The following is a 26,083-nucleotide window of genomic DNA, read 5'->3' on the forward strand; positions in this document are numbered from 1 at the left end:
AACTATATTTGTTTCATATGTCTGTATCTTGGCAAAAAGAGGTAGGGAGAGGGTCCATCTTTTATTTCCAAAGTCTATCCCAGTCTGTTTTGTACACAGGGGTGTACAATCAGCATTGCTCACTGACTTTATTGCTCAATGTACAAACCCAGTACTCATTTGTTTGCCTCTAAAATATTTTCAGCATAAGCTTTCATTGTCATCAAACACTTCAAAGTCATGGTCTTTGTTGACTATAATACTAATGGCATATTTTATTCCTGAATCTCTCTCATGCACACACAATAACAGGCAGTTAGAAAAAGCAGTATCTGACCTCCTTCTGGGTGCCAATCACATAAAATGTCTTCCCTTCAAACTTCAATTTGCAGACATCTGGCCTAAGGAAAGAAAATCTCTGGGTAAGAAGAAAAAAAGTGGCAGCTAACCAAGGTACCTGGGTTTCCCATAGGAATCTGACTGACTCAAAAACGCCAGGCAGACTGCAGTGAAACAAGATATTATCTTATCATTGGTGAAGGTCTAATGGGCAGCGAAAAAGCCCTGAGTAAATTATACGGCAATTCTCTTCCCGAGAGAGGATCCGCACACAGCTCAGAATTATTTATTCTATTATTTACAGTCAGGCTGCATCTTTCTTCCAAGAAATTCTAGTGTTCGTTAACATTAGTGACCAGAACAATATTAATTGCCCAGCCCACTTAGCAAGGTGGGAAGAATGTGCTGATTTCAGATTCAGTTAATGAAATGACGTGGATTCACAGTATCTGACTTTCTCCTCCCTCTGCATCCATTTCCAAGAAGCAAATCCACTGCACTGCAAAATGTTCACTCCTGTTTTCCCTGTTTACAAAAGAACTGTGTTCTTATATATTGGAGTTCCCACTCTTTTCAGCAAAGACTGGTTTAAATAGAAACATGTGACCCAATTCTGTCCAATTAGATATACAGGAAGTCTCCTACAGGGCTTCTGAAAAATTATCTTTGTTTGAAAAGGAGACACATGGAAGGGGCTGCTCTCCTCCAGGCTCTGGGCGTTGCCATGGGGAGATGTGCAGGCCAGTCGCATGCATGCCCGTCTCAGGAGTGGGAGCCTCAGGACCAAGGCGCCTGCCCAAGGATGGCAGAGGAAAAAAAAAAAAAGAGAGACCTAAATCCTTCCCGGCATTTAAGTTAACAGGCATTTAAGTTAACAGACCATGGAACTGCTCCACATTTGCTTTGTGGGCTGATTAGTCCTCTTATTTGTAAGCCATCATGAGTAGACATTCCTGCTACCTTTTGCCAAAAGCATCTTCATGGATACACTGGATAACAAAGGGTAAGTTTGCACCCAGGATTCAACAGAGGAGGAGAGTGGAAAGAAGTGAGTTGGGGAGAGTGGATCCTGAGTTGCTCATGGGAACTCAAACCTTTACCCTGCCCTGACCCATCTGTGTGCCCCCCTTGGCCACAGCCGTAGAAGCTACTGGTGAGGAAACACTGGATACCTTCTCTTCGAAGGCAGAGTCCCTGAGCCCACGCCTCCTAAGTTGACTCCTCAGCTTGGCATTTCCAAGTCCCCACCAAAGGCAACCTAGATGTTACATCGCTTTATGATGAAGCTCCAAGGCCAGGAAATGAACACCAGGCATTCTACCTGATACTTGCCCAAGAAGCCAAGGAGGGGACAGAGGAATCAAGATTAAGAAAAATGGAAAGTCAGTTTTCCAAAGAGGCACTCACCATTTTATCAAATGGATTCTCTTATTTCCCTGGAATACCACAAAGCCTGCAGCTGTGAATCCTAAAAATGTTGTTGTGCCTGTTGAATCCTGGGAAAAAGATAGAAAAATCTGTTTAGTTTGAGGAAAATAAAATAAATGATAACCAACATACTCATTCATCCTCACCCTAGGTTGAGACTAATTCCAATGATTATAGCAATAAAGCAAGTTTCTGAGATGGCACTTCTAAGAGCAAGCTGTTCAAAGAGTGGGTGAAGTCCAGCAATATGTAGCTTTTCCCTTTGAGGAGTGGACCTTCTGCCCTCTAGGAACCTCCTGGAAAAATACAAATTAGTCCCAAATCACTATGTCTACTTCCAAGTGTCTTCTGGGGCTGCCTGTGTTCTAGGTCTGCTTTGTAATGTGAGCAAACTGTTCCTGGTTGCCATTATCACTCTAACGTGATGAAACCAAAGCCCTGAGCATCGAATTTTGATTCAATCTCTCACAGGATTTCTGGAAATTTCAGTATAAAAATATCTCCAGAAAAGCTTACTGTGCTTCCAGCCTAGACCAGTAAAGCTAAGCATCTCATAGATCAGTGAAGGCAAAGGAATAACAACACAAAGATCAAGTCAGTCTCCAAGAAATAAATAAAATAGAGTTCAAATTTCTGCATAAAAGTCAATTCACTAAAATGAATAAACTGATTAATACCATTCTAGGAAAGAGCTGCTGGTAAATATTCCAACACATTTGTGTAGGCAGAACAAGAGGATGTAAATGCCAGTATGGACAAGTAACCCCGGCTCTCCGCCTTGGCTGCACATTGCAAACACCTGGGGAGCCTGGTCTCCGCCCCCGGCAGATCCTGACATAATTGGTGTGGGATGTGTTCTGGCCAGCAGGTGCTCATGAAGCGCTCCAGGTGCTTCTAATGAGCAGCCCAAGCTGAGACCTATAGGACTAACGCTTTACCAAATATCAGGCAGTCCAATCTGGGTAAAGAAATATGCCACTAAAACTCCAGAACTTATCTTTAAGAGCCTAACTGATAAAATGCTTAGTTTAGGATTAGGACTAGTGTCTGGCTGATGCATAGTCTAACAGATGGAAAGAAGAACACTGCTTCAGTGAAACATTTATGGAAAATGTATCCATAAGTATCTCCTTGGGAACTTGATTAAAGAGGCAGATTCCCCAGTTGTACCCCCAGAATTCTGATTTAGTTGCTCTGGGGGGAGGCCCAGGAGATTCTGATGTAAGTAGTCTGTGTTCCATCCTTGAGAGAAACACTATCAAACATGAGTAAAGGAAAAAATAAAAACGAGTGTTCCTAATGCCAAAATGCAACTTGAAATCTTTCTTTTTTTTCCTTCCACTTTCCCATTTTTAAAGACTGCATTCTTGCTGGCAATGGCCTTGAAAGTAAATGTGTCAGGAGCCTGTAACTCCTCAGGGGCCAAACCATCTATTTAATGAGTGAATCCATGGATGTTAATTTAGGAAAATGTGGCTACCACATAGCAATCAATGACCAATTGGAAGACTCCGACGGAGAAAATCAGCTGCCAAAGCAGGTAACAGCAGCCCACTGTTGTCCCTTCCAATGAGGGACCGTGGGCCAGGCTGTGGGAAAGATTTAACAAGGCTCTGCCAGGCCTGTGCACAGATAAACTCTCTCTTTTATTTTGCAAAACAACCATTATATGGTGACCTGCTGTGAGGGGCAGTTACCTTGCATGGGTGAGGATCCACCCCGTAGGTTTCCAAAGTGTGAGCTTTCAGGAGCAAGTTAAATTCAGCAACTGGTGGGCTCTGCCCCCTAAAATCACACAAGAAAAGTTAAGGAAGTTAAAATGGAAAAGAATAGAAACATGGAATCCCTTCATTCAGTAAAGTATGGCGGCCTAAGCCAAATAAGGAGAAAAACCCTTACATCAATAGTAATCAGTAAGACTGACCATTATTTCTCACCACAAGGAGTCCTTTGCTAAGGAACCCGAGCTTGTGTTCTCTACCTAACTGTTCCATAACAAACCCATACACACTCTGAGCACTCCAGTGACCCGTACAGTTAATCAAGGTTATCAAGTTACCAATAAGTAGGCCCTTGCAAATTCAATCTTAATACGAAATAAAACTCATCATCTGTTCTTTCTGATAATTAAAAACATTATCCAGGGTAAATGGCATGCCTTCTTGCTCAGGGAAAACAAAATGCACAATCCTGTTACCTCATCAACAAGCCTAAACAGAGCTGTCAGGGCCAAAAGAATTGTCAACCATCCCACAGAGAACTCTGGATTTCAAAGGAAATCTCAATCACTAGTCCTAGCTCTGTCCTGCAAAGTAGTAAACAAGGTCTTAGCCTCAGGGAGAAAAAGGCCTACAAATATAGATGACCCTGAAGCCCTTTCAGGGCTAGCATCTAAACAAAGATTATGCAACATTTCAAAGACCCCACTTTGACTAATATTAATATCCCACATGTATTTTATAGAATCTCAATCACTCCCCAAAGATAATTATGTAATTCTAGCAACCAAGCAGAGTTTGCTAAAGAAAACAACAGGAATTCATTTTATTTTCAAAATGTAAAATTATATTACAATATTAAATCTATCTCCACTTAATTTCCTTCCCAGAGATGGATTGCCCTCCCCACCCCCTCAAGATAGCAAAGAGTCATCATGCCTCTAAATCAAAACAGTATCCCATCTACTTTCTTCCTAGAGCCCTTCACAATCTCTTTACCTTTAGTGCACTGGAGTTACACTGATGTCTGAAGTCACTGTGGTATGTCTAGGGAGCATCTTTATTTATTCATCATGAGCAGCACAGGGTAGATCCTTTTAATCCAACAATGCATATCTTTCTTTGACTATTTCATTCTTTTCTTCCCTTCCCCACCACCTCCACCACTCTCTCTCTCTACCACTCTCTCTCTTATCTCCTTTAAGAGGCCCTAATAAATGGGTCTTGAAACTCCTAGGTCTATCTTCCATGTCTTTTAATCTTTGTTTCATTCTTTATATCTCTGTCTTTTGGTACTATGCTCTGAATTATTTCTTAATTCAAACATCCAGCCTGCTAATTTATTCTTCAGCTGTGCACATTCTGCTGCTTCTCTCATTGATTTTTTTTAAACATATCAACAAAATATTTCATTTCCAATGTAATATCTATGTGCATCTTGAAACAGCAGTCTGTTCTCAGCTCATGATCATGAATTCCTCTTATCCCTCTGAGGGTACCACTCATTTCTATTAAGGTCCAATCTTGTTGGCTGCATTAATGCTGCTTTCTTGGTGAAGGTCATTTTGTGTGCTGACTCAGAGTCTCTAACTCATGGAGCTGATGTTTCCTTAAGTGTTTGGCGATTCCTGTTGGAATAGCAGGAATTTGCTATTATATTTTTTTATAATATTTGATGTATTTGATGTATCAGCCTCCAGAGGTATTTGATGTATTTGATGTATTTGACGTATCAGCCTCCAGAGGTTGAGGGAAGAGTGGGATGTGCCATGTGGAAGAGCATGTGATATGATTTGGATTTGTGTCCCCATCCAAATCTCATGTCGAATTGTAATCCCCAGTGTTGGAGAAGGGGCCTGGTGGGAGGTGATTGGACCATGGGGGCAGATTTCTCCCTTGCTGTTTTCGGGATAGTGAGTCCTTACAACATCTGGTTGTTTACAAGTGTGTAGCACCTCCCCCTGCTCTCTCTTCCTCAGGCTCCAGCCACATAAGATGTGCCTCCTTCTTCTTTGCCTTCTGCCATGTTTGTAAGTTTCCTGAGGCCTCTTCAGTCATGCTTCCTGTTCAGCCTGTGGTACTGTAAGTCAATTAAACCTCTTAATTGCCCAGTCTCAGGTAGTTCTTTATAGCAACGCAAGAACGACTAATGCAGCATGTATCAGTAACTTGATTTGGGGCCAAAGCTTCTAATTCTAGGCACACACACAGGTTACCTTCCCCTTAAGCCTGCTGCTGCCCATGACTCAGCACAAAGCAACCAGAGGGAGGGGTCAAAGTTGTCCACTTGCTTCAAATGTAGTTGCCCACTCACTGTGTTGGCTGTTGTGTGTATTCCTGGAAGCACCCAGAACCACTGCTATTCTATGTCTGTGTTTGGCCTGGATCCCTTCTGTTTCCTGTCTTCCAGAGATATTGCAGGATTTCTGATCCAACAATGATATTTTCTTCTATTCCTTTTCTAATGCTTTTCCTGTTATCCATAAGGACTCAGTGAAGGAAGGGAAGATTGCCATATATGCCACCTTTTCTTTGTTCTTTTTTTTTTTTTTGGAGACAGAGTCTCACTCTGTTGCCCAGGTTGGAGTGCAGTGGCATGATCTCGGCTCATTGCAACCTCTGCCTCCCGGGTTCAAATGATTCTCCTGCCTCAGCCTCCCGAGTAGCTGGGATTACTGACGCCCACCACCACTCCTGGTTAATTTTTGTTTTTAGTAGAGATGGGGTTTCGCCATGTTGGCCTGGCTGGTCTTGAAGTCCTGACCTCAAGCAACCCACCTGCCTCAGCCTCCCAGAGTGCTGGGATTACAGGCATGAGCCCCCTCACCCAGCCACCGTTTTCTTTTAATAGAAAAGATCGTTTGTAAAGCCATCTACAGAGTACTTCTGAGGGATTAAGTCAAATTTGTGCTTTAGAAAAATAAAGTCTAAAGCTTTTCAAGATTTCCTTATTCATTTTAGTGTTCTGAAATTTCACTGTGATATATGTACATAGAGAATATCTTTATGTATTCATCCCAGTTAGTACTTGTGGGCCCTTTAGATCCAGCAATTACTATCTCGGGCCATTTCTTCGATTCTTTTCTTTTCAAGACATAGTCATTATAATTTTTCTCCTTTTGATAAAGTAACAATGGACTCAGGAAAATTAACAACTATATTGACAGGGATGGGAAAAGAGATTTCTGGAAGGTTTTCTTAATCCATATGGCATTTCTCTCTCCATCTCTCTCTTATGTTTTTGAAGTAATATCTTACTCTCCACCAACAAATAAACCATACAGAAAATTATTGAAGTCAGGCTGGGTGCAGTGGCTCATGCCTGTTATCCCAACACTTTGGGAGGGTAAGGTGGGAGGATCACTTGAGCTCAGAAGTTCAAAACAAGCCTGGCAATGTAGCAAGGTCTCTTCTAAAAATTTTTTTTAATTAGCCAGATATGGTGGTGCACTATGATTATGCCACTGTCCTTCAGCCTGGGTGGCAGAGCAAGAAAGATCCTGCCTTAAAAAATAAATAAATAAATAAAAATAAAAATAAAAAAATTATTGAATTCACATATTATTGAGCTCTCTTTCTCTCATGCATACACACACACACACACACACACACACACACACACACTCATTTGTATACTCATCTCACCTTCCCAACTAGGGACAAAGCAGTCAAAATACCCAGCATGTCTCTAAGCAACAACCCACTCTTCTGGCCCTCAATGCAGAACTTCGCCCTAATGACCCAGACCAAGACCAAAGTGAACCAGGACCAGAGCCAAAGCAACCCTGCGCCTCCCATAGCCTTGGGCAATCAGCTTTGCTCCGGGGTGATCCTCCCAGTTTACTTGAAAGGCCCTCATTCTCCCACCCACTAATAAGTACTCCTCTGATCTACAGAGCTAGCCATTCTCACTATTCATTGAACTGTCACCACCTTTTTAAAAGCTACATGTTGTCTATTCATAAAATTCAAGTTTGTTTTTAAAGTATACCCTATTCAATATAGGAACAAGACAATTGTGGAAGGTTATCATTTGGATGTTCACTTTGATAAGTGAATAATTTTTCCTTGCCTAGGTGGTCTCTTTCTGACCACTTACCTGTCCTTCCTAAATCTGATGAGCATCTAATTTCCAATCACAGCCAATCCCAGATGGCAGCAGGGTACCAGTGCCACACAGCCCCTGAGGACAAACCCTTAAACTCAAGGACCTCTGTTCATCAGGAGATACCAGCCAGGGCGGAAAAAGGCAAGCTACAGTATGGGAAAAGCTGTCAGCAACACGTAACCAAAGAAGGACACCTATCTGGAATATTTTTAAAACTCCTGTAAATCAATAAAGAGCAACAAAACGTGTTTCAAAACCAGTAACCACGCCCCCAACCTCACACAATAGGCAAAAGACTTAATAGGCACTTACCAAATAGGACATCTAAGTAACCAATAACTACATGAAAATGTGCTTAGCTTCTTATGATCAAGAATATGTAAATTATTTTATTTAATTTTTAATGTCTATTTTCTACATATTTAGGAGGCACAAGTGATTTCCTATGTGCACATACTGCATAGTGGTAAAAGCTAGGCTTTTAGTGCAACCATCACCCAAATAGTGAACATTGTACCCAATACGTAATTTTTCAACCCTCACCTCCTCCCACCATCCCATATCTTGTGGTTTCCAATGTCTATTACTCTCCTCTATATGCCCATGTGTATTCACTATTTAGTTCCTACTTACAAGCGAGAGCACGCAGTATTTGCCTTTTCTATTTCTGAGTTATTTCATTAAGAATAATAGCCTCCGGTTCTATCCATGTTACTGCAAAAGACATGATTTCATTCTTTTTATGGATCAATAATATTCCATGCTATATATATTATATATAATGTGTGTATATATATAATATATATAGCATGGAATACTATTGTATATTATATGGAATATATATATAATGTGGAATAATATTGTATATATAATAATATATAAATATATAAATGTGATATATATATATATATATCACATTTTCCTTGTCCAGTTCTCCATTGATGGACACTTAGCTGATTCCATATATTTGCCATTGTGAATAGTGCTGTAATAAACATATGAGTGCTGGTATCTTTTTGATATGATTATTTCTTTTCCTTTGGGTAGATACATATACACAAAGGGAAAATAGTGAGATTGCTGGATCAAATAGTAGTTCTATTTTTAGTTCTTTGAGAAATCTCCACACTGTTCCCCCCCAAAATTGTTTTAATTTACATTCCTACCAACATGTTATAAGTGTTTTCTTTTCTCTGCATCCTTGAAAACATCTGTTGTTTTTTGACTTTTTAATAATAGCCTTTCTGACTGGTGTAAGGTAGTCTCTCTTTGTGGTTTTAATTTGCACTTCTCTGATGTTTAGTGATGTTGAGCATTTTTTGGCCACTTGGATGTCTTTTGAAAAATGGCTTTTCATGTTCTTTGCTTGTTTTTTAAGGGGGGTTGTTTTTTCTTGTTGAGCTGTTTAAGTTCCATGTAAATTCCAGATATTAGCCCTTTGTCAGACCCATAGTTTGCAAGTATTTTTTCCCCATTCTGTAGGTTGTCTGTTTACTCTGTTATTTCTTTTGCTGTGCAGAAGCTTTTTAGTTTAATTATGTCCCATTTGCCCATTTTTGTTTTGTTGCATTTTAGTTTAATTAAGTCCCATTTGCCCGTTTTTGTTTTGTTACATTTTAGTTAGAGGAATTGGTTACAAATTATTTGGCCAATGTCCAGAAGAGTTTTTCCTAGGTTTTCTTCTAGGATTTTTATAGTTCAAGGTCTTATGTTTAGGTCTTTAATCCATCTTAATTTTTGTTTATGGAGAGATGTATTGCTCCAGTTTCACTCTTCTGCATGAAACTATCAAATTTCCCAGGACTATTTATTTACTTATTTATTTAGATGGAGTCTTGCTCTGTCACCCAGGCTGGGGTGCAGTGGCATGATCTTGGCTCACTGCAACCTCCGCCTCCCAGGTTCAAGGGTTTCTCCTGCCTCAGCCTCCTGAGTAGTTGGGATTACAGGCATGTGCCACCAGGTCCAGCTAGTTTTTGTACTTTTAGTAGAGACGGGGTTTCACCATGTTGGCCATGCTGGTCTTGAACTCCTGACCTCAAGTGACCATGTGTTGTGGGAGCAACCCAGTGGGAGATGATTGAATCACGGGGGCAGGTCTTTCCCTTGCTGTTCTCGTGATAGTGAATGGGTTACACGAGATCTGACGGCTTTAAAAACGAGAGTTTCCCTGCACAAGCTCTCTCTTTGCCTGCTGCCACCTATGTAAGATGTGACTTGCTCCTCCTTGCCTTCCACCATAATTGTGAACCCTTCCAAGCAATGTAGAACTGTAAGTCCAATAAACTTCTTTCTTTTATAAATTGCCCAGTCTTGGATATGTCTTTATCAGCAGCATGAAAATTGACTAATACAGTGTACCAATACAATTTCTGCATATATATTTTGTATTCTGAAAATTTACTAAATTCATTTATCAAATCTAGGAATCTTTTGGTAGAGATTTTAGGGTTTTCTAGATAGAAACCACACCATCACCCAACAGGGATAATTTGACTTCCTTTTTTCCAACTTAGATGTCTTTTCTTTCTCTAGCCTGATTGCTCTAGCAAGGACCTCCAGTACTATGTTGAAAAAGAGTGATGAAAGTGGCCATCTTTGTCTTGTTCCAGTTCTTGGAGGGAATGCTTTGAACTTTATCCTGTTAAATGTGATGTTGGCTGTGGGTTTGTCATATGTTGGTTTGATTATATTAAGGTATGTTCCTTCTATGTCTGGGTTGTTGAGGATTTTCTCATGAAGAGATGCTGAAGTTTATCAAACACTTTTTCTTCACCTATTGAGGTGATCATGTGGTTTTTGTCCTTAATTCTGTATGTGATGTATCACATTTATGGATTTATGTATGTTGAACCATCATTGCCTCCCTGGGATAAATCCCACCTGATCATGATGTATTTTCTTTTTATGTGTTGTTGGATCTGATTTGCTAGTATTTTGTTGAAGATGTTTGCATTTATGTTCATCAGGGATATTTATCTGTAATTTTCTTTTTTGTTGTGCCCTTCTCTGTTTTGGGTATCAGAGTGATACTGGCCTTGCAGAATGAGTTAAGGAGAAGTCTCTCATCTTCTATTTTTTAGAACAGTCTCAGGAAGATTGGTATTAGTTCTTCCTTGCATGTTTTCTAGAATTCAGCTGTGAATCCATCTGGTCCTGGATGGATGTTGTTTTGTTCTTTTGTTGTTGTCATTGTTGTTGTTATTGTTGTTGAGAGATTTGTTTTTATTACTGATTCAGTCTCACTACTCATTATTGGCCAGTTCAGAAGTTTTATTTCTTCCTGGTTCAATCTTGTGAGGCTGAAATTTATTCATTTCCTCTAGTTTTTCTGGTTTGTGAGTATATAGCTGTTCATAACAGTCCCTGATGATCTTTTGTATTTCTGTGGTATCAGTTGTAATGTCTCCTTTTTCACTTCTGATTGAGTTATTTGGATCTTCTCCTTTTCTTGGTTAGTCTAGATAATGGTTTATCAATTTTGTTTATCTTTTTTCAAAAACAAAAGAACCAACTTTTTGTTTGGTTGATCTTTTGTAATTTTTTGTCTCCATTTCATTCTTCTCTGATCTTTGTTATTTCTTTTCTTCTGCTAAGTGTGTGTTTTGTTTGTTCTTGTTTTTCTAGTTACTTTAGGGACGATGTTAGGTTAGTGATCTTTCTACTTTTTTGATGTAGGTGTTTAATGCTATAAATTTCCCTCAGCAATGCTTTGGCCGTATTCCACAGGTTTTGTTATATTGTGTTTTCATTTTCATTAATTTCAAAAAAATTTTTAAATGTGTCTCAATTTCCTTATTGATCCAGTGATCATTCAGGAGTATGCTGTTTAATTTCCATGTATTTGTATAGTTTCAAGCATTCCTTTTGGTACGGATTTCTAGCTTTATTCTGCTGTGGTCTGGGAAGACATTTAATACAATTTCAATTTTTTAAAAATTTGTTAAGACATTTTCTGTGGATTACTATATGGTCTATCTTGGAGATTTTTCCATGTACTGATGAAAAGAATGTATTTCCTGTAGCTATTGGGTAGAATGTTCTGTAAATGTCTAAGTCTACAGGGTCTAAAGTCCAACTTCAGTTCAATGTTTCTTTGTTAATATTCTGTCTTGATGATCTGTCTAGTACTGTGAGTGGGGTGTTGACCTTCCCACTATTATTGTATTTCTGTCTGTCTCTTTCTTTAGGTCTAGTAATATTTGTTTTTTGAATGGGTGTGCACTGATTTGGGGAGCATATATATCTAGAATTGTTATATCCTCTTGAGTTTCGGTCCACTTGAGTCTTTATCTCACAGCAGCCCCTAGCAGGGCAGTGGGTATTGTCCTGGGTATGCAAAAGAGAGCCTTGTCCCTCCTCAAGTGGACAGTGGTTGCAGCCATGACAACTTGAACTCGGCTCACGGTGGAGTGCAGCCCAGAGTTAAACTCTCTACATGACACCTAAGACTTATGATCAGGGACAGCAGAGCCCTTCCCAGGCAGGAAGTATGGACAAGAAGCTGTGGAGAGTGTGGTCCACTCACATCTCAGTCTCACTCACATCTCAGTCTCACAGCAGGGCGGTAGGTATTGTCCTATATATGAGAGGAGAGCCTGGCTTCCCTATCCCTCCTTGGCCAGGTGGCAACTGCAACCACATCAACCCAAACAGTCCAAAGTCAAATGGCAGTCCGTCATTAAACTCTCAAAATGGTGCCTTGGGCCTGGGAACAGAGAGGGTGGGATCTCTCCCAGGCAAGCAGTGTGGACAAGAAGCTGTGGAGAGTGCAGTCCACTCACATCTCAGTCTCAACAGCATCTCACAACAAGGCAGTAGGGATGCTCCTAAGGGTGTGTAGGAGCATCTGTTCTCCTCTATCCTCCTTGCAGCAGCTCAGCAGCAGCAACAATGTCTGTAACTCTCCAGTATCTAGGCTCTCAAAATGTTTCCCAGCTGAGGCCACTGTAGGCTCAGATGCCTGTGGGATCCCATGTGGGTTCTCTTTCTGGAGGAATGTCTCTGTGCAATCCTTAGGCAGTTCCACATGTCAGGCCCAAGGCCCTAATGGGTCAAGAGTTTCTCCCATAGCCAAGATCATAAAAGCTGATCCCTGGAGGTTTCTTTCTTACTGTTTCCCCATGCCCAGGAACCTCTCCTGACTATTAGTCAGTTCCCGGCTGGGCAAGCTGCCTCGAACCCTCTCGTTACTTCTAGTGCTTCCCATCTCCTCTCTGGTGAATCCCAGAAGTCTCTCCTAGACTATCTGTTTGAAATATATCTACTTGGCTGGGCGCGGTGGCTCAAGCCTGTAATCCCAGCACTTTGGGAGGCTGAGACGGGCGGATCATGAGGTCAGGAGATCAAGACCATCCTGGCTAACCCGATGAAACCCCGTCTCTACTAAAAAATACAAAAAACTAGCCGGGTGAGGTGGCGGGCGCCTGTGGTCCCAGCTACTGGGGAGGCTGAGACAGGAGAATGGCGTGAACCCGGGAGGCGGAGCTTGCAGTGAGCTGAGATCTGGCCACTGCACTCCAGCCTGGGTGACAGAGCGAGACTACGTCTCAAAAAAAAAAAAAAAAAAGAAAGAAATATATCTACTTATTATTCTGGTTCCTCTCTGTGAAGGAGGTACATACTCCTATATCTAGTCAGCTATGATCTATGCTATTAGAAAATGCGAATTAAAACTACGAGAAACCACTAACATCTCCATCTGGTAGCTACAATTAAAAAGACTAACAAAAGCAAGCACTGGTAAGAATGTACAGCACAAGAAACCCTCATATACTTCTAGTGGAAATTTCGTAGAACTAATCTGGAAAACTCTTTAGCATTATCTACTAAAGTTGAACATGTTTACCCTATAATACAGCAATTCCACTCATAGTTGTATATGCAACAGAAATTAGTGCATGTTGCACCAAGAAATACATAGAATTTTCATAGTAGTGTTATTTGTAATAGCAAAAACTAGAAAACAACTCAAATGTCTATCAACAGTAAAATGAATAGGCAATGGAATACTATACAGGCATGAAAATTGCTGACTTAAAGCTGCACACTACGAGATGAATGAATATCACAAAAATAACATTGAATAAAAGAAGCCAAATGCTACAGTTCAAATATTTGCCCCCTCCAAAACTCATGTTGAAACTTAATCCCCAAAGTCACAGTATTAAGAGGTGAGGCTTTTAACTTTGCCTTCATGAATAGATTCAGTTTGCCATGCTCATGCCCTCTTCATGTGCTGCCTTGCACCACTTCAGGACTCTGCAGAGAGTTCCCAACAGCATGAAGGCCCTCACCAGATGCAGTCCCTAGACCTTAAACTTCCAAGCCTCCAGAACTGTAAAAAATAAATTTATTTTCTTTATAAATTACCTAGCCTCTGGTATTCAGTCATAGCAAGACAAAACAGACTAAAATACCATATATAAATGGATATACACTGTATGATTCTATTTCTATGGCTTTCAAAAATGAGCAAAACAAAACTAATGTGTTAAAAGTCACTGGAAACCCTGGGAACTCTCACCTACTTGTTGGTGTGAACACAAAGTAGAGCAACCAAACTGCCATTTCCTAGAAAAGTTAAAGTGCAAACTCTGGCAAGTTCTCACTTAGGTTTGTACTTACACTAGGGAGTCCTGTACATGCACCTTAGGAGAATTATTCAATAAACCCTAGTAACTCTGTCTGCAATAGCAAAAACCTGGAAGCAACCCAAATGTTCATCAACAGGAGAATGGATACATAAAACATGGGAGGTTCAGATGATAGAAAAGTAATTATACAGAAGTGAAAATAAAGACATATGGCTGTATGTATCAATGTGGAAGAATCTCATAAATATAATGTTCATAGGGAAAAAAATGAGACATGAGAATACAGTGTGAGTCCATTTATATGAAAGTGAAAATAGGCAAAACTGAAGCAATACAGCATTCACTGATACATATGTATAAAGTAAATTTATAAAAGCAAAACAAGAGAATAAGCAACCTAAAATTCAGAAGAGTGTACCTATGGGAGGAGAGAGGGAGGTGGTCTGGGAGGGGCACATAGGAGACTTCAGAACAGCTGGTGATGTTCTCATTCACAAACAATGCCAGGGGATCATGGATGTTTTTTCAATTATTCTTTAAATCATACAAATATTGTATACACTCTGCAAATGCTCTTTTACAGATTAGACATTTTGTAATGATGAGAAGACGTACAATTTCTGCTTTTTTAATAAAGAAATCATTGGATGAAATATTATGCAGTCCAAAAGGACCCCCAGACTAAAGGGTATTGATCAGGAGGATAATAGATACATATGCAGAGCTATCTTGTACTAAACTCTGCAGTTGCAAGCAGCATAACATTTTTTATATTGACAAGCATATACATATTTTTACTTATCATTCAGAAAGTTAGAATCTTTACCTTCATTTTGTGGATGAGAGTTCTGATATCCAAAGAGAAAAATAACTTGCTCAAGGTTATTGCTCATAGTCAATTTGCATTTGCATCCTGCATTTGCCCTCACTAGCCATGTATGGGCAAATGCAGGATGAAAATGCAAGTTGACCTGGTTCTAAAGTGCTTGTCAGGGCTGGTGCCAACGTCGTCACCATCACCAATATCTTATGGTCAAGAGCCATCTGCCTGCTCTCCTGCATGCCATGGCATAAAATGACATGATTCCTATCCACCTCTTATGTTTTAAAAAAGCAAGGCAAATGGAACTAGAGGCCATTAATAACACAGAAATAGGAAGTCAAATACTACATCTTCTCATTGATAACTGGAAGCTAAATAATGTGTCACATGGACATGGAGTGTGAAATAGTAGACACTGGAGACTCAGAGGGTGAGAGAGTGGGAGGGAGTGAGGGATGAGAAATTACTTCATGGGTACAATGTACACTATTCCAGTGATGGTTACACAAACAGCCCACACTTCACCACTATGCAATATATCTATGTAACAAAATGGCACTTATACTTGCTAAATCTATTTTTAAATTTATTTATTTATTTAATTTGTTTATTTGAGACAGGGTCTCACCCCATCGCCTAGGAGTGCAATGATGTGCTCTCAGCTCACTCCACCCCCCGGACTCAAGTGATCCTCCCACCTCAGCCTCCTATAGCTAGGACTACAAGAGCATGCCACCATATCTGTCTAAGTTTTTTATTTTTTGTAGAGATGGGATTTCACCATGTTGCCCAAGCTGGTCTGGAACCCTTGGGCTCAAGTGATCCCCCCACCTCAGCCTCCCAAAGTGCAAAGATTACAGGGGTGAGCCACTGCAACCTACCTAAAAAATTCATTTAAATTGCAACTTTTTCAAATTCTAAACATTGTAACTTATCAATGATAAGGCAATTCATTCCAGGTGACTGATACTCAGATCTGATTAGAGAATAGTGATATATCCATTTTAACCTGAAACTAAAACCTCCAGGTCAAATCTGGACTATCTGCCACCTGATTTTGTACAGCCCTCAAACTAAGAATGGGTTTTACATTCTTACACAGTTTCAATAAATCAAAAGAATAATATTTCGTGACTCATGACAATTACATGACATTCAAATTTCAGTGTCCATAAATAAAGTTTTATTGGAACATCGCCACACCCACTTATCTGCATGTTGTCTATACATGTTGTCATGTTGCAACAGTAGTAGTTGCAATGAAGACTATATGTTCTACAAAGCCTAAAATATTTGCTAGTTGACCCGGTATAGAAAACTGTTTTCTGAACCCTGATCTGGGTCCAGTACACAGGAACATGAAACCACAGGAAGCCATGTCTATTTGACGCTAAAAAATGAAGGTGTTTCTGTAAAAAGAGTACCTACCTCCAAGAATTGTTGCAAAGATTAAGCCAGGTAACAGATGTGAACCAGTCAGACTAGCGCCTAGCACATAGTATGTTCTGTCCTTGCCCTCAGATTACCATGTGTTCCCTTGCTAGCCCTACATATGGCTGAAGTCAGAAATACTGTGCTGAGGGGAATGTCAAGCAGGATGCCGAGATATTTACCACAAAGCAAAGGCCCATCTTTAAAATAATTCTCAAGTCAGCATCATTTGCTTTGGGTTTAACCTCAGATCTCTACTGGCTAAGCATTTAAAAGACTTAATTGAAAAAGTCATACACAGGGAAAGGCTAACTACAAATGCTCAGAGAAGGCAAAAAGATCAAAACCAAAGGAGAAAAGGCAGGGACCCTGATAGGACTGGAGACTCCTGAGGCCCAGACTCACCAAGAAAGAAACCATTTAATGATCCATTTTTTTCGGGAAGATACTAAGATCAATTAAATAGAAAGGTTGGGGTTTTTTTCCTTGAACCTCCCACTGGGCATCTGTTTCTGGCAAAAACTCTGATAATGGAAAATAATGATTTTCTATCCTTCAAATATTGCACCAGGAAATGTTCCACTCAGATTAATAGTGTCTCTAATGAGACATTTAAAGGTAAAGACCAGTGATTAGTTGAATTCTTTTCAAAGAGCTAACAATTCTCCAAAGATAGGCTTTTCTAATATATTAGATGAGGTCAAGTAATTGTGTATTTAGCTGTATGTCTCCCTTCTGCCAGTTCTGAGTGCTTTTAGACAAAAAGGAACAATCCCCCTTTTATTGATCCTCCTTTAGCATACCATTACATAGAGTACAAAACCAGATAGCACCCCAGGAATAAATGCCAATTATTAGTGGACATTAATTGTGGAATAAGATGTAGATCTTGCCAGCAATGAGCTGGACTGCTTGGAACACAGTTGGCAGGGAAGGGGGTGCTTCTGACTCCCTCTGACCCATCTGAGCCTAGGAGCTCTAGAATTAAAGTCATGGGCAGAAGACCAACGTAATGGTGTAGAAGATCAATATAACGGTCTTCTACTTCTGAAAAACAGAATTCTCAACTTGGTTTAGATTACATTTTGCTGCAACTTGGTTGCAACTTTACTTAGATTTAGCTTTGTCGGAATAAAAGATTTTCCACACCACTGGCTTCAAATGTTTGGGAGTGTTCTCAAGACTTGCCCTTCAGCAGGGCTTGGGACTTTAGCGCTCAGAGACTGCAGGGAGCTCTCTATGTTTTATAGCATTCCTGTGGAATGTGGACTGGAGAGAGAGTCCTTTGCTCTTCATTCTCATCCCTGGCTCTCTGGACTTTAGAAGACCTTGCTCCTCTCTGTCATCCTGTCTCCTGCCATCAGCAAGGGCTTCCCCAACCGGGGCTGAAGGTCTGGGGTGCTTCTGGGGGATTTCACTCAGCTCTCGTGCTGGTTAAAGGTTTGCCTAGTTGCCCTTAGCCCTGATCTAGGGTGTAATCCTCCTCTTCCTGTCACTCCACCGGAAGTGAAAGCAGCTATGGGTCTCCACTCTCCTAAGAAGGACATTTTGGATTTTAATACATTTAGGTCTATTTGCATCTTCAGCTCTCAGATGGGTTCAAAAAACATGATTCTGTAATTCAGCCAGCTTGTTGGTGCTATTTTGATGTTAGGAGAGATCAATATCTCATGCCTTTCTACATCCTAAATAGAAAGGAAATGAGAGTTCCTAGTCTGTCATTTCCAATATTTTACTTAGAGAGGGACATTATCTCTTGCAAATCCTTTAGGAGTCATCTTTATGCAGAGCATTAGATAAAATGCTGCAAATTTGGATAGCTGCCATGCTAAGAAGGAGACAGTGGTAACACCCTGGGGCCATGCAGGGACAAGGCTTACAGGAGAGCAGCAACTTAGAAACATATTAGCACACAATGTACGGAAACTCAGATTTCAGGTCAAGTTCTATTGCTTCATAATTGTGTAGCCTTGGATAAGTTAATTTCTCAGAACTCTGTTTCCTTATCTGTTAAAAAAAAAATGGTGGCTGCAAACTCAATGGAAGGAGAAGGTAAATTGGCAGAGCAGGGATGGTGGCAATTCAGAGACAAAGGATTCTTTTAAAGAGGCACTGCTGCTGAGTGTTACCACACGAAAGTTAGGGAGCCATGTGACCAAAACCCCAGTCACAACTAAAGCCAGAACTTTATGGCAACTGGTTCCATTTTTTAGAGCTATTATTTGGCTCAGACTACATACATCTGGGTCACAGTGTAGTCCAAGGACTGTCATTTTATAACTCCTGCTTTGGACTCCAAAGATCCCTTAAGAATAGAAGTTGGCTGTCAAATTTCTTTGCTGTTGGCTAGTGACCTCTTGATAGTCGAAGGCGCTAAATCGTAGTCAAAATTGTCTTTGATTAATAAAAATTAAGAGGCAAATTAATTGTTGCTTCATGAATTATTTTGTAGATAAAATCTTTCAAACCATGAGGTCGTGGGGGAGTGTGGATGATGAAGGAGAGCCCAGCTTGGGGATGAAATGGCTGAAAATCTGGGCTAGGCCATCCCACACTACTACAGTGCCCCACAAAAAGCCGCCCTTCAATAAATATTTGTTGTATGAATGGATGGATGGAAAGATGCATGGAAGTATGGATGAAACATAAATGGATAGAAGGATGGATAAATATCCTCTGGATAAATACACTGCTATAGTCTCATTGAAAGTTCCAAGAATCTTTAGCTCTACACGTAAGTTAGAATCACATGTGAGATACAATCAGAGAATGTATTAAGTGATGTCTGATGCCCACTTTCAATAATATGACCCCTCTCTTCTTCTTCACGGCCACATTGCACTTTGGTAACATTGCTTTTTCCCCCTTAAGGTCATGGTGGTTAGATTTCACCTGTATAAAAAAATTAATGGCTTGGATGTGCACATCACTTGCCCCAGCCCATCCCTCCCTAGAAATGTCCTTTACTCCAGGCCACAAAATGCAAGGACTTCATTTTTACAGTGAACGCATTTGATCCCAAATCATCCCATCTTCCCCCTTCCTAAGAAAGGTGCTATATCAAATAGCAACAAAAATGCAAATTTATTGGATAATCTACCAGGGAGAGAGATTCTATGAGTTTGGAACGGACTTGGGAAGGGAAATGATACAGGGACAGAGAGCAATGACAAAGAGAAAATGCATTTTAAGAAAGATTGGGGTTGTAAAATAACTAGACATGCATTTCTTGTCTTCTTTTTACACAATAAACACACTTCTCAAAACTGACAAAAACATTTCTTAAGAGGGCCCTTGTGATCTATTCATCAGAAGCAAAGGTAGAGGATATTTTTCACGTCAGGGTATTTATTTCTAGAAAGCTAGACGCTTTTAAAATGATAACTCCATTTTTTAAAACTATAGCCATGGCTCATGATTTACAGAGAATATAACCTTTAAGAAATAGAGAGAATTACTCTGTTTAAAAAACACACTGTGTCATTCTTGCTTCCAGCACAAACCTCACTGCCCTGGATCATTATAGCGTGGCTAGTTGGATGATTTTCCTGCTCTTTAAGGGCAAGGAATATACTTCATCAAAACTGCCTTACTGCCAATTGAGCCTTTTGAATATTTAAAAGCTGATGGCCTATGACTGAAGTTAATGCAAATGTCTCTGTCTCTAATGACAAACCTGATGAACTGGTGATGACAGGAAGAAAAGACTAGCTAAGCAGAAACTCTAGGAAATACCTTCAGCAAAGTCTATCAGGGTTCTTTATGGTAAAAGCAATCGTATTCTTGATCTTCATCCCCCTCTGAGCACCCTCAGGACTAATGGAATGGGTATTTCCTCTTACCCCAGGTGGCTTTGATTAAAGCTGTGGAAAACAGAAACCAAGAGGGACAAAAAGAACAGAGGACCAGCCAAGCATGGTGGCTCACGCCTGTAATCCCAGCACTTTGGGAGGCAGACGCTGGCGGATCACCTGAGGTTGGGAGTTCGAGACCAGCCTGACCAACATTGAGAAACCCCGTCTGTACTAAAAATACAAAATTAGCCTGGCATGGTGGCGCATGCCTGAAGTCCCAGCTACTCCGGAGGCTGAGCCAGGAGAATTGCTTGAACCCAGGAGGCGGAGGTTGCAGTGAACCAAGATCACGCCATTGCACTCCAGCCCTGGCAACAAGAGCGAAACTCCGTCTCAAAAAACAAACAAACAAACAAAAAGAAACACAGGACCATCAAGACCTCAGGGGTTGCAGCAATGGCTTCCTCCAGCCACCAGAGGGCTCTAGAGGGAGGAATAACCTGTTTCTAAAGCAGTCCCAGGTAAGACCTCATCTCTGCACACCAAGCTTAAAGTCTGAAAATTACAAGAGATTATTTTTCACATATAGTTTTACAAACAACTGTGGCTCCTGATAACTTAAAATTTTCTATAGAGGCAGGACAGTGAAGTAGAAATTTATTCCATACCTGCTCTGCCATGTGTTTAGAACAGGAGTCAGCAAGCTAGGACCCATAGGCCAAATGTGGCCTGCCACCTGTGTTATCAATAAAGTTTTATTGAATCATGGCCCACTCATTTATGAATTGTCTATATCTGCTTTTGCTCTACCAAAACAGAGCTGAGTCACTGCACTAGAGACCATATGACCCAGAAAGTCAAAAATATTTAACTAGCCCTTACCTAGAAGAATCATTCAGCTCAGTGGGTTATGTAAGTGACACATCTCCATATCATCTAGTTCACATGATATTAAAAGGCCCAAAGATGCCTCTGTAAAAATCTTTCTAAATGAAACTCTATTAGATGTTTCTAAATGAAACATCTATTAGAATGACCAAAATCCAGAACACTAACACCACCAAATGTTGGCAAGGATGTGGAGCAACAGGAACTCTCATTCACTGCTGGTGGGTATGCAAAATGCTGCAGCCACTTTGGAAAACAGTGTAGTGGTGGTTTCTTATAAAACTAAACATACTCTTACCATATGATAGAGCAATCATGGTGTTTGGTATTTACCCAAATGAGCTGAAAATTTATGTCTACACAAAAACCTACACACAGTTATTTATAGCAGCCTTATTCACAACTGCTCAAACTTGGAAGCAACCAAGATGCCTTTCGGCAGGTGAATGGATAAACTATGATACATACAGACAATGGAATATTATTTTGTGCCAAAAGGAAATGAGCTCTCAAACCAAGAAAAGACATGGAGGAAACTTAAATGCATATTACTGAGTGAAAGAAGCCAACCTGAAAAGGCTGCACATTGTATGATTCCAACTGTGACATTCCGGGTAAGGCAAAAACTATAGAGACACTAAAAAGATCAGTGGTTGCCAGGGGTTAGGGGAGAAGAAGGGATGACTTTTAGGACAGGGAAACTACTCTGTATAATACCATAATGCTATTGGTATTGCAATGGAATGATATTATATATTCATCAAACCCACAGAGTGTACACCAAGAGTGAACTCTAACGTAAACTATCAACTATGGGTGATTATAATGTAACAATGCAGGCTCATCAGTTGTAATATATGTACCACTCTAGGAGGGATATTGATAATGAGGAAGGCTATGCATGTGTGGGACAGGGGTATAGAGGAAATCTCTGTGCCTTCCTTTCAATTTTGCTGTAAACCTAAACATCTCTTTTAAAAAATAAAGTCTATTAAAAAAAGAAAAACAACTCTATTAGTCAATGAGGTTGTGAGGGCCATTAAGGGCTGTATGCCCCCTGTTTCCAGCTCCTATTACTTTCTGAACACCACAGAACTGTATTTCCTTGATCCTGGGTAAGATCCTGGGACAGGTCCTGATCAGAGAGTTGTAAGTAGAAGTGATAAGAATCACTTCCGAAATGAAGCATGACCTTCCAGAGCTCTTTTCCTTGTGGCTCAACATCTGGCAAATCCAAGCTTTTGACTTCCCTGAGTGACAATGGTGGGCACAGCTCCCCAGCTGGCCTCTGGTGGGCACAGAACAGAGTAAAGAAGAAGGCTTTCTTACTCTAAGCCACTGAGCGTTGGGGGTTTGTTTCCTCAGAATAGTCTAACTGATCTTGACCTATATAGAGATGATCAATAACGAGAATATGCAACTGTATTTGCAAAACTGTGACTTCTACCTACCTTACCTCCGCCAGTACAGTGAAGGACTCAGAAGAAGAAACATTGATCCAAGCATGAACTTTTAGCTTCAGTCATCAATTTAATTTAGTTCATGAAAATTCTTCTTAACATCTTGGTCTTCTCAAAACTCCAAGGAAAAGTCTCTCTCTCTCTCTCTCTCTCTCTCTCTCTCTCTCTCTCTCTCTCAAAAAGTATCTCTCTCTCTCTCTCTCTCTTTCTCTCTCTCTCTCTCTCTCCCCCCCTCCATCTCCCAAAGAACTCTGTTATTCATGCCTATCTATCAGGCCATCTTGGTCCCACCTTCAAACAATGTGTAGCCTCCCACAGAGGAAATTTCTTCTTTCTCTCTTATTAATTTTCTGCCAAGAATGGAAGCTTTTGTTCCTTTCTCAGAGATCATAGGAGCAGAATAATCCTAGTCAATTTACTCCCTCCTAGGGTAAAGATGTTGATCTCACTGTAAATTATCATTTCTGCTAATATTTGAGCACCTATTGTGTTTTATTTCTCAGCTGATTCAGAAAGCAGGCAGGAAGAAGGAGGTTATTTATTGGGTCCCTCAAACCCCAAAAAAGGCCAGCTGGAATCCTCTCAGGACATCTTCAGAACAGCAGTTCGATGGCCACACACTATCCCTAGCTATGTGGGAGGGTCATGGGTGTTGTGGTGACACTGGCGAGCAGGATGGCCAAGTCTTGGTGCAGCCAAGCACAGGTCTCCTCCATCCATGATTCCTTCCTGGCATGGTCAAGTTTGCAGAGTAATCCAAGGCCCAATTCCTTACACAAGACAGATAACACTTTCTTGACCTGTGTGTGAAGGGGTGGTGGCACCCCCAGAGCACCTTCAGTTTCCCATCAGACGCAAGAAAGCTCCTCTCCCTCTTCACTGTCAGCCTCTTCTGCTCTTCTTGTCTTACCCTCCAAACCAAAAGTATCTCTCTGCTGCACTGATGCTGAATGACATGCAGGACTACTTAGAGACAATGAGCAAAAATATACAGGGAAATACCTCCTGAAGCTGTCGTTGCAATGCGATATGATTCCTGACAGGTTCATCCTTCAGGCATACAACTCTGACCTCTTCACAAAGGCTTAATGGATGTTACAAATGTGCAGGACCACATGTGCCACAGAACAGTAGCTTTGATCAAACCACGGAACTTACTTCCAAGATTTATAAAGTGTGACAGACCGATGACCCCCTGTCTTCCCTGAGTGCATGATGGCTACTTCCAGGGATCTCCACAAGCCCAGTTGCTGGCCCAGGGTCCAAGCTACAGCTTTCTGAATGTTAATAGAACAACCTGGAATCTTCTTTGATTCACTCATTTTCTCATGAAATTGTGGATCACCAAGTCTGGCTGCAACGCCTCTCATGACTCTCTTCTTTCCATTTCCTTTACTCCTATTCTTTTTCAGGTCCTTCACATTACATGTCTGAACACCAGAAATTACTAGCCGGCCCTCCTGCCCTGGTTCTCCATCCTCAAGCACTGTTGACATGGTGATCACCATGAAACATCTACCCGACTGCCTGATTCCCTTGCAATGCTCAACAAAGGGAGAAGAGCATGGGCATACCTTGAACCAGGTAACCCAAGGGTCAAGTCCTGACTCCACTATTTACTCAGCACAAGTCCTTTAACCACTTCAGCTTGTACTTTCCTCATCCCACGCTAGAAAGAACAATAGCATCCATCTAATAGAGTTTGGGAGAACTGAGTGGGATAATGCACTTAAAGCTCTTAGCACAATGTTTTGGCATCTAGTAAGTAAATGCTCAATAAATGTGTATTATTAACATAGGTTCTAAGCATTAGAGACCCTGCAAATTCAGGGCATAGAAAACCTTTCCATTCCATCTCCTATCAGTTCAAACAGTGGCTGCAACTCCTTCATCCAGGGATTCTCACCCTATACTCCCCAGAACACTGCTCTGCCACAAACCCCTCCACAAAAATATCGGAACTTTATTTCTACCTCTAGTACATTTGTCTCCAAAATAGCAAAAGAGTGGTGAGAATTTCATGTATCTTCAACAAGGCTTTAGGAGACAATACTCTAAAATTACCCACATAGATGGCATGTTGCTTTCTGAAAGAGGTACAATGTTTTGATGTCTAAACATCTTTATCTCTAAGACTAAGCGTCATATTTTCCCAGCTGAAGTAAGCTGCCACCTTGAATGCCCTCACGTATACGCTTCCCAGACTCACCAGTAGGGGGCGCGCCTGCATAAAGGAGGGAGCTTGAACAATTACCTCACACGGGAACAGTCGTCTGTTCCAGAATGCATAATCCAGTGATGCAATTTTCTTTATACTTACCAGAGGCCCAGAACATGGAAGCATCTCAGTTCTTGCCGTTTTTTACCAACACTTGTCATAACACTGCCCATGCTTGCTATTACCAAAATGATTTTTTTTCCTGTAGTTTGCACAGTATCTAAATTCTAGTTACAGACTAGACTACTTGAGTTACCTGAATTCCAAGTTGGCAATGATCCCTACACACACTTCATTTTATTCCCAGCAGCCCATGGAGAGTGTAAGCATCACAGAGTGCATAAAGGCTCAGACTCTAGACTAAGGCTGCCGGAATTCAAATCCCAGCTCTGATACTTACTAGTTGTGTGACCTTGGGTAAGTTGTTTAACCTCTCTGGGCCTCAATTCCCTCATCTGTAATATGGGAATAACCAATAACCTATCTCCTATGTTACTGTGAAGATTAAACGAGTTAAAATGTGCAAAGTGCTTAGAACGGTGTGGGAACATGGTGAATACTGTATGCAATTTTGCTACTCCTACCACTGCTACTGTGCGGCTATCATCGAAGCATCGCGGGTAAGAAAAAGAGGATCAGACACTAAATCTGTCATCTTGAGAGCAGCTCAGCAAAGGGAATCTTGCCAATGGGTTCTACTCTACTTGGAGTCAATGCGTCCAGCTATGGCCACAGGTGGGAAAAAGACAATACAAAACTCAAATCAGAAAGGTTTACTTATTTACCTTAGATTCCACTTTCAGAAGCTCAGGGTGCTTAGAAATCCATATGTGTAAGAAAACATATGGCTCTAATAACTACTGATGGTTCACAAATAGCCACTCATGGGACTCCACACTGTTGAGATTGTTATTGAAGGAGGACACCAGGGTGTCCTTGACAGTGTCCAGAAAAATTGCGCTGCCATCCAAAACGGCCTACCCATACATTATATATATTCCTCCTTCACAATGTGATTTCCACATTCCCTGCAGTAAGAATATTTTCTCACCTTTATCATTTTCACAAATGTCTACCCAGATTACCTGAGTTCGTTTTTATGAATTTCCACTATTTTTCTTTCCAGCTTCTGCGACTGCTTGGGGAAAATCTCAAACTCACTGATGTAATTCTCAGGATGCTCATCAGGATCGTAATCACCAAGCTCAGCTGTAATGAGTGAAAAAATAAAGAGAAAGAGAAAGATTAAAAACAATAACATGAGCAGGGTGCATATGGAATGCCTCCTGCCATCCAAAAGA

General features: G+C 40.7%; 1 protein-coding gene across 3 annotated transcripts in view; it reads right to left on the minus strand.

Moving 5' to 3' along the window:
• FRMD3 (FERM domain containing 3) overlaps positions 1–26,083 on the minus strand; it is a 305,527-nt gene that overhangs the window by 58,141 nt on the left and 221,303 nt on the right. For all 3 annotated transcript variants that reach the window (XM_010384033.2, XM_010384032.2, XM_030920311.1), the window contains 4 exons: positions 25,868–25,991; positions 3,444–3,531; positions 1,726–1,814; positions 317–380 (listed from right to left, as the gene is read on the minus strand). In XM_010384033.2, the coding sequence (XP_010382335.1) occupies positions 317–380; positions 1,726–1,814; positions 3,444–3,531; positions 25,868–25,991 (365 nt within the window). The remainder of the gene's footprint in view (positions 1–316; positions 381–1,725; positions 1,815–3,443; positions 3,532–25,867; positions 25,992–26,083) is intronic.

This window comes from Rhinopithecus roxellana, chromosome 16, assembly GCF_007565055.1.
Source record: "Rhinopithecus roxellana isolate Shanxi Qingling chromosome 16, ASM756505v1, whole genome shotgun sequence".
Lineage (NCBI taxonomy): Eukaryota > Metazoa > Chordata > Mammalia > Primates > Cercopithecidae > Rhinopithecus > Rhinopithecus roxellana.